The sequence below is a fragment of the Heterodontus francisci genome, chromosome 20 (genome assembly GCF_036365525.1).
Source record: "Heterodontus francisci isolate sHetFra1 chromosome 20, sHetFra1.hap1, whole genome shotgun sequence".
Taxonomy (NCBI): domain Eukaryota; kingdom Metazoa; phylum Chordata; class Chondrichthyes; order Heterodontiformes; family Heterodontidae; genus Heterodontus; species Heterodontus francisci.
The window spans coordinates 30,984,517-31,003,660 of record NC_090390.1 but is presented as its reverse complement, the minus strand read 5'-3'; the positions used below and the strand labels follow the sequence as shown (position 1 = coordinate 31,003,660).

At 46.9% G+C, this 19,144-nt stretch overlaps 1 protein-coding gene across 1 annotated transcript in view; it reads left to right on the top strand.

The window, feature by feature from the left end:
- Nucleotides 1-12,220: 12,220 nt before the first annotated feature.
- prkg1b (protein kinase cGMP-dependent 1b) overlaps nt 12,221-19,144 on the top strand; it is an 847,749-nt gene continuing 840,825 nt past the window's right edge. Inside the window, exon 1 of the mRNA XM_068052493.1 lies at nt 12,221-12,483. Coding sequence (XP_067908594.1) covers nt 12,221-12,483 — 263 coding nt within the window. The remainder of the gene's footprint in view (nt 12,484-19,144) is intronic.

Here is a 19,144-nt window from a genome sequence, read left to right as displayed (position 1 = left end):
AGGAGCACAGATATGTCGGAAGGTTGTGGGGCTGGAGGAGATTAGAGATTGGGAGGGGCAAGGCCATGAGGGATTTGAAAACAAGGATGAGAATTGTAAAATCAAGACGGTACTTGACTGGGAACCAATGTAGGTCAGCGAGCACATGGGTGGTGGGTAAACGGGACTTGATGTGAGTTAGGACATGGGCAGCAGAGTTTTGGATGACCTCAAACTTACACTGTAATATTTAAAATTATTGGACTAATGGCTAGCTCAGCTCTTAGAGTTACTATTTTGTTATTTTTTGACCTCTTGAGGCCTTAGATTATAGACTGTTGCAAATATAAAGAATGACCTGCATTCATATAATGCCTTTTATAACGTCAGGATGCCATGAAGCATTTAACAGCCAATTAAATACTATTTGAAGTGTACTCACTGTTGTAATGGAGGAAATGCAGCAGCTAATTTTCACACAGCAAGGTGCCACAAACAGTATTGTGATGATGACCAGATAATTCTTTTGGTGATGTTGGTAATGATATTATATGATGGTTACTTAATTGCTGGTTCATCTTTGATTAAATACGCTCATTTAATCATGTTTTAACTTAAACCAACCTCTGAATGTGTGATGCTGTATTTGGTCATCAGAGATGACTAGAAATCCTTTGAAGGTATACGATATGTTTAGTTGCTGTTAGTCATTGACTGACCCAGTTTTCTGTTTCATTATCAATGGCACATTAGAAAACATTTTCCTAAATCATAAGGCTATGATAAAAATTCTTGTTAGTGTTGGGAGTTGGCAGTCACTAGGGAGACTCACTCAGAAGAGTGGTGGAAGATATGAAACCCAAAATAATCTGGGCTAAAGGATAGAAATGACCCAATCTTTGCAAAGATAATTGAAATTGTTTGCTAGTTACTTGAATGGATGTATTTTACAGAACCACTAATGTAAGTTATCAATAGCCAATCATGGACTTTCCACCAATAACTGAATAATTTTATTGAAGTCATATTTTTCTCAATGAAATTCATTGATGTTATAATCACCTCAGACATGAAGCTAATTTTCAATTGGAAACTTCTCAACTTGATTTCGGGCTTCAGTGTTACTGATAATGTCTATCTTCAGTAAACCCAACAGTAAACTGCCACTCACAGCTTTTAAGAGCTGAAGAGTCTGAAGATCAGTACAAGAAATCCCAAACTGGCCAATGGTAAAAGTTTGCTACAATTGATCGATATAGTGAAACATCCAAAAATGTTCCAAAATATTGACGTTGCTGGATTGATTTCCATATTAATCAGACACTGAGCCCTGTCCCCCAAGCCAGCAAGGTGCACTCATGGAATTAGCCCTCACAGCTATAGGAATAACATACAGAATCAGCTAACTAAAAGTACATGTCAATTAATAATGTCAATTGTCGTCGGTTTATTGTGAAGGAAAAACAATATGGAGGGGAAAAATGACTGAATATGATGAAATGTGAGGCAGGAAGCACAGATCAAGCGATCTATCAATTTACATATAAATGCATCACTTATTTAATTCTCACATCACAATCAATGCTTTCATTCAGATCTGCTACATTTTAAGCTTGCTATTTTTCTCTCTGCTCTGTACCCCTCCCCCATTTTTCCACTCTTTCCACCCTCCACACTTGACACATTCTTTTGTCTTTTTTATGACTTTCCATCACCTCACTGATCATTTACATCACTTGAACAGCTTTCTGTAAACAGTGTGCAAGTCACCCTACCCATTAACTTCCTCTCTGTGATTGGTTTATCTGTTGTCTCCTCTCTTCCCGCTCCTTTTATTCTCAACCTCTACTAAAACACCCGCTTATCCCTTGGTCTTCAATACCCAAAACCCATCATCTGCCCTTTCCAACAGTTTCCAAACCCCATCATCTGAACTTTCTCTTTAATCCAGAATGCCTCAATTTTAATATTCTTATCTTCATGTTCAATTCCCTCTGTAGCCTCAATCCTTGCTATTTCTGTAATCTCCTCCATCCTTACAGCCCTCTGAGACTTTGTGTTTCTTCAATTCATGCCCTGATTTTCATCGCCCTACCATTGGCAGCTATACCTTCAGCTCTTATGTGCTATGTTCTGGAATTCACTCCCTAAACTTCTCTACCTCTCTCTCTTCATTTAAGACTCTGCTTAAAACCCACCTCTTTAACCAAGCTTTTGGTCACTATCCTAAGGCTAAGTGTCTCTTATTTGTGCTTCTCTGAAGCCTCAGGACCTTTTACTATATTAAAAGCACTATCTAAATGCAAGTAGTTGTTAATCCAAAACCCTATTATCTGACTTTTTCTCTTTACAGATGCTAACTCACCTGCTGTGTATTTCCAGTTATTTTTTCTTTATTTATATGAAAGGGACCATTAAACATGCTCTGGAAAAAAGAAAAGATTGAAGAATATGGTAAGAAATCAAGCAGGTGGGTGGAACTAAACAATGGGGAGAAAAAAGAAATTGTTATTGAAATTGACCTAAATGCCATTTGTCATTCCTTAAATTTCTTATGTTCTAACAAGATCAGGATGCCAAGATATTTGAGCTTTATAAGATTCCTGGGCTGCAGGCCAGAACACCATTCTCCACAAACTTCGCTTGTTTTATTTACGGCATGTGTCAGACACAGTATTTCCTGGTAATCAACTGCAGATTACTGATCAGTAAACATACAGTAATGTCACAGTCATTAACCTTTCAGTGTGAGCATCATTGCACACGCCTGATGTGAAGCACAGTCACCTACTCCCTGTGCAAATCTGGACTCCAAATGGAGCCAAGCTCCACACAATAAAGAAACCAGATATTATTTGTGTATGGGGAATGGTTCAAGTTTAGCATCATTTTCTGGATGAACAAAATATTTTTGTGGACCACAGTGAGAAGCAACCTGTTGCAAGTCAACAACCTGTAAGATAGATGCAGGACATTGGGGAGAGAGTAGTGGAGTTGGTTCTTGCAAAAAACAGCACAGCCACAATGCACCAAATGGTCTTCTTCTGTGCTGCAAACCTCTACGGTAATTGTATGTATAAGGACTCAGCCTTGTAATTTAAACAAAACAATGAATGAAACTATCAGTGCAATGCATAAAGCTATTTGCAATGTCTAATGCACTCAATGTCCACGAATGCAGCAATCAAATGATTCCTCACCTGTTTATGAATTTTGGGGAGGGGATTATTTTTGTGTTTCAAGATGGAGAATGAAACAATTTTCTTGTTCAAGCACCTGACAAATAATTTCTCAAGGGTTTGCTGTTGATGCAGAGCCTCACTAGAGGTGAGGGTGGGGTTAGGAGTAGATAGGGCTATAGCAGATTCTCACCAGAGGTGAGAGTGGGGGGAGATAGAGCTATAGCAGAGCCTCACTAGAAGTGAGGGTGGGGGGGACATAGAGCTATAGCAGAACCTCACTAGAGGTGAGGGTGGGGGGAGATAGGGCTATAGCAGAGCCTCGCCAGAGGTGAGGGTGGGGGGAGATAGGGCTATAGCAGAGCCTCACCAGAGGTGAGGGCGGGGGGAGATAGGGCTTTGGCAGAGCCTCACTAGAGGTGAGGGTGGGGGGAGATAGGGCTATAGCAGAGCCTCACCAGAGGTGAGGGCGGGGGGAGATAGGGCTTTGGCAGAGCCTCACTAGAGGTGAGGGTGGGGGGAGATAGGGCTATAGCAGAGCGTCACCAGAAGTGAGGGTGGGGGGAGATAGGGCTATAGCAGAGCCTCACCAGAGGTGAGGGTGGGGGGAGATAGGGCTACAGCAGTCTCACTACAGGTGAGAGTGGAGTTAAGGGGAGATAGGGTTGTTGCAGAATCTCACTAGAGGTAAGGGTGGGGGAGAAAGGGCGACAGCAGAGCCCCACTAGAGGTACGTGGGGTGGAGATAGGGCTATAGCAAAGTCTCACTACTGGTGAGAGTGGGGTTAGGGGTAGATGGGACTACAGCAGAGCCTCACTAGAGGTGAGGGTGGGGGGAGATAGGGCTATAGCAGAGCCTCACTAGAAGTGAGAGTGGGGGGAGATAGGGCTATAGCAGAGTCTCACTAGAGGTGAGAGTGGGGGGCGATAGGGCTATAGCAGAGTTTCACTAGAGGTGAGAGTGGGGGGAGATAGGGCTATAGCAGAGTCTCACTAGAGGTGAGAGTGGGGGGAGATAGGGCTATAGCAGAGTCTCACTGGAGGTGAGAGTGGGGGGAGATAGGGCTATAGCAGAGTCTCACCAGAGGTGAGAGTGGGGGGAGATAGGGCTATAGCAGAGTCTCACCAGAGGTGAGAGTGGGGGGAGATAGGGCTATAGCAGAGTCTCACCAGAGGTGAGAGTGGGGGGAGATAGGGCTATAGCAGAGTCTCACTAGAGGTGAGAGTGGGGGGAGATAGGGCTATAGCAGAGTCTCACTAGAGGTGAGAGTGGGGGGAGATAGGGCTATAGCAGAGTCTCACTAGAGGTGAGAGTGGGGGGAGATAGGGCTATAGCCGAGTCTCACTAGAGGTGAGAGCGGGGGGAGATAGGGCTATAGCAGAGTCTCACTAGAGGTGAGAGCGGGGGGAGATAGGGCTATAGCAGAGTCTCACTAGAGGTGAGAGTGGGGGGAGATAGGGCTATAGCCGAGTCTCACTAGAGGTGAGAGCGGGGGGAGATAGGGCTATAGCAGAGTCTCACTAGAGGTGAGAGTGGGGGGAGATAGGGCTATAGCAGAGTCTCACTAGAGGTGAGAGTGGGGGGAGATAGGGCTGTAGCAGAGTCTCACTAGAGGTGAGAGTGGGGGGAGATAGGGCTATAGCAGAGTCTCACTGGAGGTGAGAGTGGGGGGAGATACGGCTATAGCATAGTTTCACTAGAGGTGAGAGTGGGGGGAGATAGGGCTATAGCATAGTTTCACTAGAGGTGAGAGTGGGGGGAGATAGGGCTATAGCAGAGCCTCACTAGAGGTGAGAGTGGGGGGAGATAGGGCTATAGCAGAGTCTCACTAGAGGTGAGAGTGGGGGGAGATAGGGCTATGGCAGAGTTTCACTAGAGGTGAGGGTGGAGGGAGATAGGGCTATAGCAGAGCCTCATTGGAGGTGAGAGTGGGGTTAGGAGTAGATAGGGCTATAGCAGAGCCACACTAGAAGTGAGAGTGGGGGGAGATAGGGCTATAGCAGAGCCTCATTGGAGGTGAGAGTGGGGGGAGATAGGGCTATAGCAGAGCCTCACTAGAGGTGAGAGTGGGGGGAGATAGGGCTATAGCAGAGTCTCACCAGAGGTGAGAGTGGGGGGAGATAGGGCTATGGCAGAGTTTCACTAGAGGTGAGAGTGGGGGGAGATAGGGCTATAGCAGAGTCTCACCAGAGGTGAGAGTGGGAGGAGATAGGGCTATAGCAGAGTCTCACCAGAGGTGAGAGTGGGGGGAGATAGGGCTATAGCAGAGTCTCACTAGAGGTGAGAGTGGGGGGAGATAGGGCTATAGCCGAGTCTCACTAGAGGTGAGAGCGGGGGGAGATAGGGCTATAGCAGAGTCTCACTAGAAGTGAGAGTGGGGGGAGATAGGGCTATAGCAGAGTCTCACTAGAGGTGAGAGTGGGGGGAGATAGGGCTATAGCCGAGTCTCACTAGAGGTGAGAGCGGGGGGAGATAGGGCTATAGCAGAGTCTCACTAGAGGTGAGAGTGGGGGGAGATAGGGCTATAGCAGAGTCTCACTAGAGGTGAGAGTGGGGGGAGATAGGGCTATAGCCGAGTCTCACTAGAGGTGAGAGCGGGGGGAGATAGGGCTATAGCAGAGTCTCACTAGAGGTGAGAGTGGGGGGAGATAGGGCTATAGCAGAGTCTCACTAGAGGTGAGAGTGGGGGGAGATAGGGCTATAGCCGAGTCTCACTAGAGGTGAGAGCGGGGGGAGATAGGGCTATAGCCGAGTCTCACTAGAGGTGAGGGTGGAGGGAGATAGGGCTATAGCAGAGTCTCACTAGAGGTGAGAGTGGGGGGAGATAGGGCTATAGCAGAGTTTCACTAGAGGTGAGAGTGGAGGGAGATAGGGCTATAGCAGAGTCTCACTAGAGGTGAGAGTGGGGGGAGATAGGGCTATAGCAGAGTTTCACTAGAGGTGAGAGTGGGGGGAGATAGGGCTATAGCAGAGTTTCACTAGAGGTGAGGGTGGAGGGAGATAGGGCTATAGCAGAGTTTCACTAGAGGTGAGGGTGGAGGGAGATAGGGCTACAGCAGAGCCTCATTGGAGGTGAGAGTGGGGTTAGGAGTAGATAGGGCTATAGCAGAGCCACACTAGAGGTGAGAGTGGGGGGAGATAGGGCTATAGCAGAGTCTCACTAGAGGTGAGAGTGGGGGGAGATAGGGCTGTAGCAGAGCCTCACCAGAGGTGAGGGTGGAGGGAGATAGGGCTATAGCATAGTCTCACTAGAGGTGAGAGTGGGGGGAGATAGGGCTATAGCAGAGTCTCACTAGAGGTGAGAGTGGGGGGAGATAGGGCTATAGCAGAGCCTCACTAGAGGTGAGAGTGGGGGGAGATAGGGCTATAGCAGAGCCTCACTAGAGGTGAGAGTGGGGGGAGATAGGGCTGTAGCAGAGCCTCACCAGAGGTGAGGGTGGAGGGAGATAGGGCTATAGCAGAGCCTCATTGGAGGTGAGAGTGGGGGGAGATAGGGCTATAGCAGAGTCTCACTAGAGGTGAGAGTGGGGGGAGATAGGGCTATAGCAGAGTCTCACTAGAGGTGAGAGTGGGGGGAGATAGGGCTATAGCAGAGCCACACTAGAGGTGAGAGTGGGGGGAGATAGGGCTATAGCAGAGCCACACTAGAGGTGAGAGTGGGGGGAGATAGGGCTATAGCAGAGTCTCACTAGAGGTGAGAGTGGGGGGAGATAGGGCTATAGCAGAGTTTCACTAAAGGTGAGAGTGGGGGGAGATAGGGCTACAGCAGAGCCACACTAGAGGTGAGAGTGGGGGGAGATAGGGCTGTAGCAGAGTTTCACTAAAGGTGAGAGTGGGGGGAGATAGGGCTACAGCAGAGCCACACTAGAGGTGAGAGTGGGGGGAGATAGGGCTGTAGCAGAGCCTCACCAGAGGTGAGAGTGGGGGGAGATAGGGCTATAGCAGAGTTTCACTAAAGGTGAGAGTGGGGGGAGATAGGGCTATAGTAGAGTCTCACCAGAGGTGAGAGTGGGGGGAGATAGGGCTATAGCAGAGCCACACTAGAGGTGAGAGTGGGGGGAGATAGGGCTATAGCAGAGCCTCACTAGAGGTGAGAGTGGGGGGAGATAGGGCTGTAGCAGAGCCTCACCAGAGGTGAGGGTGGAGGGAGATAGGGCTATAGCAGAGCCTCATTGGAGGTGAGAGTGGGGGGAGATAGGGCTATAGCAGAGTCTCACTAGAGGTGAGAGTGGGGGGAGATAGGGCTATAGCAGAGTCTCACTAGAGGTGAGAGTGAGATAGGGCTATAGCAGAGTTTCACTAAAGGTGAGAGTGGGGGGAGATAGGGCTATAGCAGAGCCACACTAGAGGTGAGAGTGGGGGGAGATAGGGCTATAGCAGAGTTTCACTAGAGGTGAGAGTGGGGGGAGATAGGGCTATAGTAGAGTCTCACCAGAGGTGAGAGTGGGGGGAGATAGGGCTATAGCAGAGTCTCACTAGAGGTGAGAGCGGGAGGAGATAGGGCTATAGCAGAGTCTCACTAGAGGTGAGAGTGGGGGGAGATAGGGCTATAGCAGAGTCTCACTAGAGGTGAGAGTGGGGGGAGATAGGGCTATGGCAGAGTTTCACTAAAGGTGAGAGTGGGGGGAGATAGGGCTATAGTAGAGTCTCACCAGAGGTGAGAGTGGGGGGAGATAGGGCTGTAGCAGAGCCACACTAGAGGTGAGAGTGGGGGGAGATAGGGCTATAGCAGAGCCTCACTAGAGGTGAGAGTGGGGGGAGATAGGGCTGTAGCAGAGCCTCACCAGAGGTGAGGGTGGAGGGAGATAGGGCTATAGCAGAGCCTCATTGGAGGTGAGAGTGGGGGGAGATAGGGCTATAGTAGAGTCTCACTAGAGGTGAGAGTGGGGGGAGATAGGGCTATAGCAGAGCCACACTAGAGGTGAGAGTGGGGGGAGATAGGGCTATAGCAGAGCCTCACTAGAGGTGAGAGTGGGGGGAGATAGGGCTGTAGCAGAGCCTCACCAGAGGTGAGGGTGGAGGGAGATAGGGCTATAGCAGAGCCTCATTGGAGGTGAGAGTGGGGGGAGATAGGGCTATAGCAGAGTCTCACTAGAGGTGAGAGTGGGGGGAGATAGGGCTATAGCAGAGTCTCACTAGAGGTGAGAGTGAGATAGGGCTATAGCAGAGTTTCACTAAAGGTGAGAGTGGGGGGAGATAGGGCTATAGTAGAGTCTCACCAGAGGTGAGAGTGGGGGGAGATAGGGCTATAGCAGAGTCTCACCAGAGGTGAGAGTGGGGGGAGATAGGGCTATAGCAGAGTCTCACTAGAGGTGAGAGCGGGGGGAGATAGGGCTATAGCAGAGTCTCACTAGAGGTGAGAGTGGGGGGAGATAGGGCTATAGCAGAGTCTCACTAGAGGTGAGAGTGGGAGGAGATAGGGCTATAGCAGAGTTTCACTAGAGGTGAGAGTGGGGGGAGATAGGGCTATAGCAGAGTTTCACTAGAGGTGAGAGTGGGGGGAGATAGGGCTATAGCAGAGTTTTACTAGAGGTGAGAGTGGGGGGAGATAGGGCTATAGCAGAGTTTCACTAGAGGTGAGAGTGGGGGGAGATAGGGCTATAGCAGAGTTTCACTAGAGGTGAGAGTGGGGGGAGATAGGGCTATAGCAGAGTCTCACTAGAGGTGAGAGTGGGGGGAGATAGGGCTGTAGCAGAGTCTCACTAGAGGTGAGAGTGGGGGGAGATAGGGCTATAGCAGAGTCTCACTGGAGGTGAGAGTGGGGGGAGATAGGGCTATAGCAGAGTCTCACTAGAGGTGAGAGTGGGGGGAGATAGGGCTATAGCAGAGTCTCACTAGAGGTGAGAGTGGGGGGAGATAGGGCTATGGCAGAGTTTCACTAGAGGTGAGAGTGGGGGGAGATAGGGCTATAGCAGAGCCTCACTAGAGGTGAGAGTGGGGGGAGATAGGGCTATAGCAGAGTTTCACTAGAGGTGAGAGTGGGGGGAGATAGGGCTATGCCAGAGTTTCACTAGAGGTGAGAGTGGGGGGAGATAGGGCTATAGCAGAGTCTCACTAGAGGTGAGAGTGGGGTTCGGGGAAGATAGGGTTATTGCAGAATTTCACTTGAGGTGAGGATGGGGGAGATAGGGCTACAGCAGAGCCCCACTGGAGGTCAGTGGGGTGGAGATAGGGCTATAGCAAAGTCTCACTACTGGTGAGAGTGGGGTTAGGGGTAGATGGGACTACAGCAGAGCCTCACGAGGTGAGAGTGAGGTTAGAGGGAGATAGGGCTATAGTGAAGCCTCACTAGAGGTGAGAATGGGATTAGGGGAAGACAGGGCTACAGCAGAGCCTCACTAGAGATGAGAGTGGGTTAGAGGGTGATAAGGCTATAGCAGAGTCTCACTGGAGGTGAAAGTGGGGTTAGGGGTAAATAGGGTTATAGTGAAGCCTCACAAGAGATGAGAATGGAGTTAGGGGGAAATAGGGCTTTCGGAGAGCCTCACTAAAGGTGAGAATGGGGTGGAGATAGGCGATTACATTTTGCACATTTTGACAGCAAGAGTGGCATTTTGACACTGTCCCAAACATTTACATCAACTGTATTGCAAGTTTAAAAAGTGATCACTGGTCCGAGGGTTCTCTGGACTCTTTTAAAACTCAATTTAACACCACACTGGGGCTTGATTATGTGTGGTATCAAACTGAAGTGGTGTGAAGTGATCTAAAGATTCTAGGGTTGATGTGCTGCAGAATTATCTCCAATCTGTTAACAAATTTATACTGCAACTGTGTTCGTGAGAAAATACTTTCATTCCAGCATTTTCTGGCTGGACTTAAAACTAGGTTCTTGTGGGGGGCGGGGGACCCTTCATCAGAACTCTTGTATAATCCAGGAAATTGTCTTATTGTTCTCCATCTGTCAAACAGTTGTTTGTATGCAATATTTGGAGTTGAGTTTTTCATTGACAAATAAATAACGTCAATTAACTTCTTGTGGCAGGAGCCTGGATTTGCGTCAAGAAAGAATAAAACTGATGGGGGAGGATGGGAAACGCCACTTTACCAAAGCGGAGTTCAGTGATTCCCAGGTTAAAAGGGGCTCGGCACTGGTGCTCTCATAAAAGCACAGAATGGAAGGATGGCGTGTTTCTGCGCGGAGATGTTTTAGTTTAGCTAGCAAAGACATTGCAACTAAATTGGCAGCTGAGACAAATTGCCCTGTAGCTATCAACATATAGTTACCTTCTCCTCCCCTCTTGTACGACATACCCCATATCTTAATCCAAGGCGTTCACTTTGTGATTGAGTGAATCTTCCGGCCAGGAGTTTATCTCAGAGAAAGCTCTTGCATTAGTGCAACCTGTTATTAATGTTGCTGGGAAAGCTGCTTAATGATACTTGCAAGAGTCTCTGTATAATTCTCTGTGAATTAGGCATTCCTCATCTCTGAGCATTTGGCAATAGTGGATATATCCCACGTGGTGGCGCTGGACCCCGCTTGCAGCCAGTAAAAAAAGTCATTCCGATTTGTTCCTCTGAAAGTTATATCTCGTCCAAAGTGTCTGAAGTTTGCGTGGTATTTAGCATGTTACATGTGAATTTATCAATAATCAAGGAGTTACAGTTCTTTCAACTCTTGCTTTTACACATTACAGTTTCATTTTTGTTAATGAACCTATGTTTTAATCCAAAGTCAACTTTTGAAGAATGCCCAGGGCAGAAATTTAGTACAGGCTCCTCCCCAGCCATCGGTCTTTCCTAAATGAGGAGCGTGTGGCCACAAACTAGCTTTTCTTCTCCTTTAAGGAGTTTCGGGACCAATGGTGTCCCATCCAGTAACTTGACACGGTGAAATACACTAATCAAAAGCACTTTTACTAAATTAATGCATAATGGATTAATCACAAAATTTGGAGCCGGTTTACAAATAACCAGTTGACAGTACCTGTCTACGTGTGTGGATTAACCTGATTTTGACTTGAGCTGACTATTTTTGTTCAGAATATGCTCTTATGTGGGTGGGACGGAATGGGTCGTGTCCTGTAAATCAGATGACATTGCATTCGGAGCCAACCCGTCTTTAACTTGGCGATCAAAAGGCTGACAAGAGGACAGCCAGGAACACTTGTACAGTAGAAGTTCGTGTTGCACGAAACGAGAAGGTCACTTTTTTTTTCTGGAATATGCCAGACCAGTATCGGTGTATCGAGTGACAGGTCGAGCACTATATGAGACAAATGTAATAAAGCTGCAATTGGCAAGCTCCAGTTGGATACTGTCGCCATCCAGGGTAGAATATTCCTGGCACAGTTCTGGACAATGTCGAATTTCCCACAATGGGGTTGCTGTTATCTTCTATTTGAAGGAACAGCTCATGTTGCTGGCTAACTGTATGGGGAAGTTAGTGTGTGTGTGTGTGTGTGTGTGTCTTGTGTTGTGTTCATGAGTGAGCACTCGTGTCCGGTCACAGCTTTCCCAGTCCTGGAGTCATATAGTGAAGGGACAGCTTTGTGTTACCACGGAGCGATGCACCAGTCTTGTCGATCACATGGGAGAATTGCTGCTATTTTCAGAAGCGAGACCTTGAGTACATCAGGAAGCTTCCTCCACCCGCACCCCTCCCCCACCCCCACCCCCACCCCGCCTCTCTTTGCACCAGTTTGAGTGAAAATCCGACTGTCCGATGGAAGGATTCTGGCCCTGAATGAGCTGCAGTCGTGTTGAGTGGTTGAGAGTCTCTGGAGAGGGAGAACAGCCGCTAATTGGTTTCTGAATGAAAGATAATCTCCGGCTCCCAGGAGAAACTCCGGGTTAGCACTCAGCATCGATACACACAGCATTTCCTAGTTAGTGCCCATCCTACCTCCTCCAGTCCATTCCGCAAGAAGTGAATTGAAGCAACCTCCTCAGCACCAGTTTGTACCGGATCTCTCCTCTCCTAAAGAACACAGAGTTCACTGGAAGATCAGCATTGTTTTTTTTCTTGTGCTTTTTTTTTTACCTCCCATCCCTCCCTTCCCTACCCTCCCCAGTTCCTGCCATTCTTCTCTGGTTGTATATTTGAAAAGAGGGCAAAATGAGTGATCTGGAGAAGGATTTTGCCGCTGTTCTGATGCTGAAAGACAATCGGATCCGGGAGCTGGAATCTCGCCTGGCTGAAAAGGACGAGGAGATTCAGGAGCTGAGGAGAAAGTTGCACAAATGCCAGTCGGTGTTGCCCAGCACCCAGATGGCCCCCAGGACCAGGAGGGCACAAGGCATCTCGGCGGAGCCCCAGACCTACCGCTCCTTCCAGGATCTGACGCGCCAATCCTTCAGACGATACGCCAAGTCTGAAAGGTAAGGGTCCATTTCAACAGCAACTCCTTTGCCCCATCCCAGGAGAGAGACGCGCTCCCCAGCTTTTTCGTAGTTGCAGACTGGAAGGGCAGGCAGGATGTTTTTGACTGTGATGATGGGTTGAGTTTTTTTTGGGAAGCACCTTCATCCTGCAGTTGAACGGATCTGACTGGGATGTTGGGGCTGAGCTCAGGTTAAGCGCTGTTTCCTAGTAGAATCTTCAAATGGCAAACCTATCTCCGGTAACAGTCAGAAAATAGCGACTTAACAAAAACTGCGGCGAAGCAGCTGCTTACTATAGAGGTGGATGTTATTGCGAAATGAATACAGAAGTTAAGGCGCAAATCAATTTTGAATAGCGGAGAAAGTTCGCGGTACTATCACATATATGATTAAACCATCAACTCGCTACCAAATCCGAACTCAATGTCGATGCGTACTTCGAACTTGACATCCGTTAGCTTTTATGTCTGAACTATTGCAGGAGGCTGCAAAAGGGAAATAGTTCAGTAATTGTCCTCCTGCTTGAAGAGCGTGATATTCTCAGTAAGTTATTCATGCGATTTAATGTAGCACACAGCATATCAAACGTCACTGGACACCCATCGCCATTAATAGTTCATTTGTCGCTGTGGTTGTATGAAATATAACTTTCCCAATAATCGTTTGCTGTTCTCATGTATCCATAACGGATGTTAAATATGAGACGATAATGGGATGATTTCTGAGTGATTCGTCGCTTGCCAGCGAAACACGCTCGAAGTGACCCGAAAGTGCAGAATGCTCTTCAATTCCCTATAAATGCTTCAGTCTTTCAGTTGGACGGAGCGATGTGACGGGGAACTGGTACCCAGGCCGGATCTCACTGTCAGCCTCAATAAAAGCCCAATCAATCGGGCATTTTTGAAGCCCAGACATCTCTGACTTTGGATTGGCGACAGGGTCAAAGAAATGAGACGCTGCTTCTCGTTTCCTTTTTCTCTTTTAAAATGTACAATCTGGTAACAAACACTCTCTAAATCTACAATTACTGAAACACACGATTTGGCACTTTTATGGGTCGGTTGATGCAATAGAGCTGGAATTGACAAGGCAAGTGACGCTGCTGGTTTAACTTCTGCTAAATAGCGCCAGTTGTATGGGAGGATGAGCCTGGTTCCTGGGGAGCGCCCTGTTTAGCTGGCAGTGCAGTGCCTAAAGTCACTTTCAATTTAAGGACATGTATTGACTGGCTACCAGGCTGAAACAGCAGTGCCTGAAGCAGTGAGAGGGGATGACAAGCAGCAGCTAATAGGAGTTGTCCCAGGGGACAAACGGAGGAACGGGGAAACATCAAAGGCACTTAACCCTCTCCGAACTGATAGAGGCAAGGTGACAGCTGGAGAATAAAACCCCAAATCTCATTGCAACCAGAAGTCTGGTTGGGCCGGAGTTCAGCTGCAGATGCAACATTTCCGGACGCAACTGCTGTTATGATAAATAATTGATGCGGCCATTGGAAAATAATAGCTTTTCCCGGAAAGAAAGAGACAGTTGCAGACAGACAGCCAAGTGAAACTTTGATCGCGTCTTCTACAGGTCATGTCTGAGACACTGATGTCATTCATCTTCTTTACTGCGTTAAAACAAGGGCCAGACAAAACATTCTTCAACACACCTAGACTCAAATCATCAACACCCCTTCACCCAAACATACCTAGATTCAAATCATCAGTATGCAGTCACCCAAACACACCTAGACTCAAATCACCAAAACCCCTTCACCCAAACATCCCGAGACTTAAATCACCAGTATGCAGTCACCCAAACACACCTAGACTCAAATCACCAAAACCCCTTCACCCAAACATCCCGAGACTCAAATCACCAGTATGCAGTCACTCAAACACACCTAGACTCAAATCATCAACACCCCATCACCCAAACATACCTAGATTCAAATCACCAGTATGTCGTCATCCAAACACACCTAGACTCAAATCACCAAAACCTCTTCACCCAAAAATACCGAGACTCAAATCACCAGTATGCAGTCACCCGAATACAACTAGACTCAAATCATCAACACCCCTTCACCCAAACATACCGAGACTCAAATCACCAGTATGTCATCATCCAAACACACCAAGACTCAAATCACCAAAACCCCTTCACCCAAACATACCTAGATTCAAATCACCAGTATGTCGTCATCCAAACACACCTAGACTCAAATCACCAAAACCTCTTCACCCAAAAATACCGAGACTCAAATCACCAGTATGCAGTCACCCGAATACAACTAGACTCAAATCATCAACACCCCTTCACCCAAACATACCGAGACTCAAATCACCAGTATGTCATCATCCAAACACACCAAGACTCAAATCACCAAAACCCCTTCACCCAAACATACCTAGACTTAAATCACCAGTATTCAGTCACCCAAACACATCTAGACTCAAATCACCAACACCCCTTCATCCAAACACACGGAGACTCAAATCATCAACACCCCTTCACCCAAACATACCTAGACTCAAATCACCAGTATACCATCATCCAAACACACCTAGACTCAAATCACCATAACCCCTTCACCCAAACATACCTAGACTTAAATCACCAGTATGCAGTCACCCAAACACACTAAATCACCAGTATCCAGTCACCCAAAGACACCTAGATTCAAATCACCAACATCCCTTCACCCAAACATTCCTGGACTCAAATCACCAACACCCCTTCATCCAAATACAGCTAGAGTCAAATCACCAATACCCCTTCACCCAAATACAGCTAGAGTCAAATCGCCAAAACCTCTTCACCCAAACACAGCTAGAGTCAAATCACCAATACCCCTTCACCCAAATACAGCGAGAGTCAAATCACCAAAACCACTTCAGCCAAATACAACTAGAGTCAAATCACCAAAACCCCTTCACCTAAATACAACGAGAGTCAAATCACCAAAACCCCTTCACCCAAATACAACTAGAGTCAAATCACCAAAACCCCTTCACCCAAATACAACGAGAGTCAAATCACCAAAACCTCTTCATCCAAACACACCTTGACTCAAATCACCAAAACCTCTTCACCCAAACACAGCTAGAGTCAAATCACCAATACCCCTTCACCCAAATACAGCTAGAGTCAAATCGCCAAAACCCCTTCACCCAAATACAACGAGAGTCAAATCACCAAAACCTCTTCACCCAAATACAAAAAGAGTCAAATCACCAAAACCCCTTCACCCAAATACAACGAGAGTCAAATCACCAAAACCCCTTCACCCAAATACAGCTAAAGTCAGATCGCCAAAACCTTTTCACCCAAATACAACTAGAGTCAAATCACCAATAACCCTTCACCTAAATACAGCTAGAGTCACATCGCCAAATCCTCTTCATCCAAATACAACTAGCGTCAAATCACCAAAACCCCTTCACCCAAATACAACGAGTGTCAAATCACCAATACCCCTTCACCCAAATACAGCTAGAGTCAAATCACCAAAACCCATTCACCCAAACACATCTTGACTCAAATCACCAAAACCCCTTCACCCAAATACAACTAGAGTCAAATCACCAATACCCCTTCACCCAAACAAACCTAGACTCAAATCACCAAAACCCCTTCACCCAAACATGCCTAGACTCAAATCACCAATACCCCTTCACCCAAACACATCCAGACTCAAATCACCAATACCCCTTCACCCAGACACACCTAGACTCAAATCACCATCAACTCTTCACCCAAACACACCTAGACTCAAATCACCATCACCCCTTCACCCAAACACATCCAGACTCAAATCACCAATACCCCTTCACCCAAACACATCCAGACTCAAATCACCAATACCCCTTCACCCAAACACGCCTAGACTCAAATCACAATACCCCTTCACCCAAACACATCCAGACTCAAATCACCAATACCCCTTCACCCAAACACATCCAGACTCAAATCACCAATAACCCTTCACCCAAACACATCCAGACTCAAATCACCAATACCTCTTCACCCAAACACATCCAGACTCAAATCACCAATACCCCTTTACCCAAACACGCCTAGACTCAAATCACCAATACCCCTTCACCCAAACACATCCAGACTCAAATCACCAATACCCCTTCACCCAAACACATCCAGACTCAAATCACCAATACCCCTTCACCCAAACACACCTAGACTCAAATCACCATCATCCCTTCATCCAAACACACCTGGACTCTAATCCCAACACCTCTTCACCCAAACACACCTAGACTCAAATCACCAGTGTTCATTCACCCAAACACATTGAGACTCAAATCACCAAAACCCTTTCACCCAAACGCACCTGCATTCAAATCACCAGTGTCCATTCACCCAAACACATCAAGACTCAAATCACCATCACCCCTTTACCCAGACACACCTGGACTCAAATCACTAAAACCCCATTACCCAAGCATCACCACCCAAACACACCTGGATTCAAATATCCAACATCCCTTCACCCAAACACACCTGGATTCAAATATCCAACATCACTTCACCCAAACATACCTGGATTCAAATATCCAACATCACTTCACCCAAACACACCTGGATTCAAATATCCAACATCCCTTCACCCAAACACACCTGGATTCAAATATCCAACATCACTTCACCCAAACACACCTGGATTCAAATATTCAATACCTCTTCACCCAAACGCACCTAGACACAAATCACCATCACCCCTTCATCCAAACACACCTAGACTCAAATCACCAGTGTTCATTCACCCAAACACATTGAGACTCAAATCACCAACACCCCTTCACACACACACACCTGAATTTAAATATCTAACACGCCTTCACCTAAACACACCTAGACTCATATCACCAAAACCCATTCACGTAAACACACCTAGATTCAAATCACCAAAACCCCTTCACCCAAACACACCTCAATTCAAATCACCAACACCCCTTCATGTAAACACTTTTAGACTCAAATCTCCAATACCTCTTCAACCGAACACACCTAGACACAAATACCCAACACCTCTTCAACTAAATACATGTGGACTCAAATCACCAATACCCCTTCACCCAAACACACCTAAATTCAAATCACCAATACCCCTTCACCCAAACACACCTGAATTCAAATCACCAATACCCCTTCACCCAAACACACCTAAATTCAAATCACCAATACCCCTTCACCCAAACACACCTAAATTCAAATCACCAATACCCCTTCACCCAAACACACCTAAATTCAAATCACCAATACCCCTTCACCCAAACACACCTAGACTCACATCACCATCACCCCTTCACCCAAACACATCTAGACTCAAATCACCAGTGTTCATTCACCCAAACACATTGAGACTCAAATCACCAAAACCCTTTCACTCAAACACACCTAAATTCAAATCACCAACACCCCTTCATGCAAACACTTTTAGACTTAAGTTTCCAATACCTCTTCAACCAAACACACCTAGACTCAAATGACCAACACCCCTTCAGCCAAACACACATGGACACAAATCACCAATACCTCATCACACAAACGCACCTAGACACAAATGCCCAACACCCCTTAACCCAAACACATGGAGGCTCAAATCACCAACACCCTTTCACCTAAACACACCGAGACTCAAATCACCAAAGCCCTGTCACATAAACACACCTAGATTCAAATCACCAACACCCCTTCACCTAAACACACCTGGATTCAAATCACCAACACCCCTTCATCCAAACACACTGGACTCAAATATCCAACACCCCTTCACACAAACACACCTGAATTCAAATATTCAATACCTCTTCACCCAAACGCACCTAGACACAAAGCACCAACACCCCTTCATCCAAACACACCTGGACTCTAAGCCCAACACCCCTTCACCCAAACACACCCAGACTCAAATCACCAGTGTTCATTCACCCAAACACATTGGGACTCAAATCACCATCACCCCTTCACCTAAACACACCTAGACTCAAATCACCAGTGTTCATTCACCCAAACACATTGAGACTCAAATCACCATCACCCCTTCACCTAAACACACCTAGTCGCAAATCACCAGTGTCCATTCACCCAAACACATCAAGACTCAAATCACCAACACCCCTTTAACAAGTCACACCTAGACTCAAATCACTAAAACCCCATTACCCAAACATTCCTTCACCCAAACTCTCCTAGACTCAAATCTCCAACACCCCTTCAGCTAAACACACCTAGATTCAAATCACCAAAACCCATTCACATAAACACACCTTGATTCAAATCACCAAAACCCCTTCACCCAAATACAACGAGAGTCAAATCACCAATACCCCTTCACCCAAATACAGCTAGAGTCAAATCGCCAAATCCTCTTCATCCAAATACAACTAGCGTCAAATCACCAAAACCCCTTCACCCAAATACATCGAGTGTCAAGTCACCAAAACCCCTTCACCCAAATACAGCTAGAGTCAAATCACCAAAACCCATTCACCAAAATACAACTAGAGTCAAATCACCAATACCCCTTCACCCAAACAAACCTAGACTCAAATCACCAATACCCCTTCACCCAAACAAACCTAGACTCAAATCACCAAAACCCCTTCACCCAAACACAGCCAGACTCAAATCACCAATACACCCCTTCACC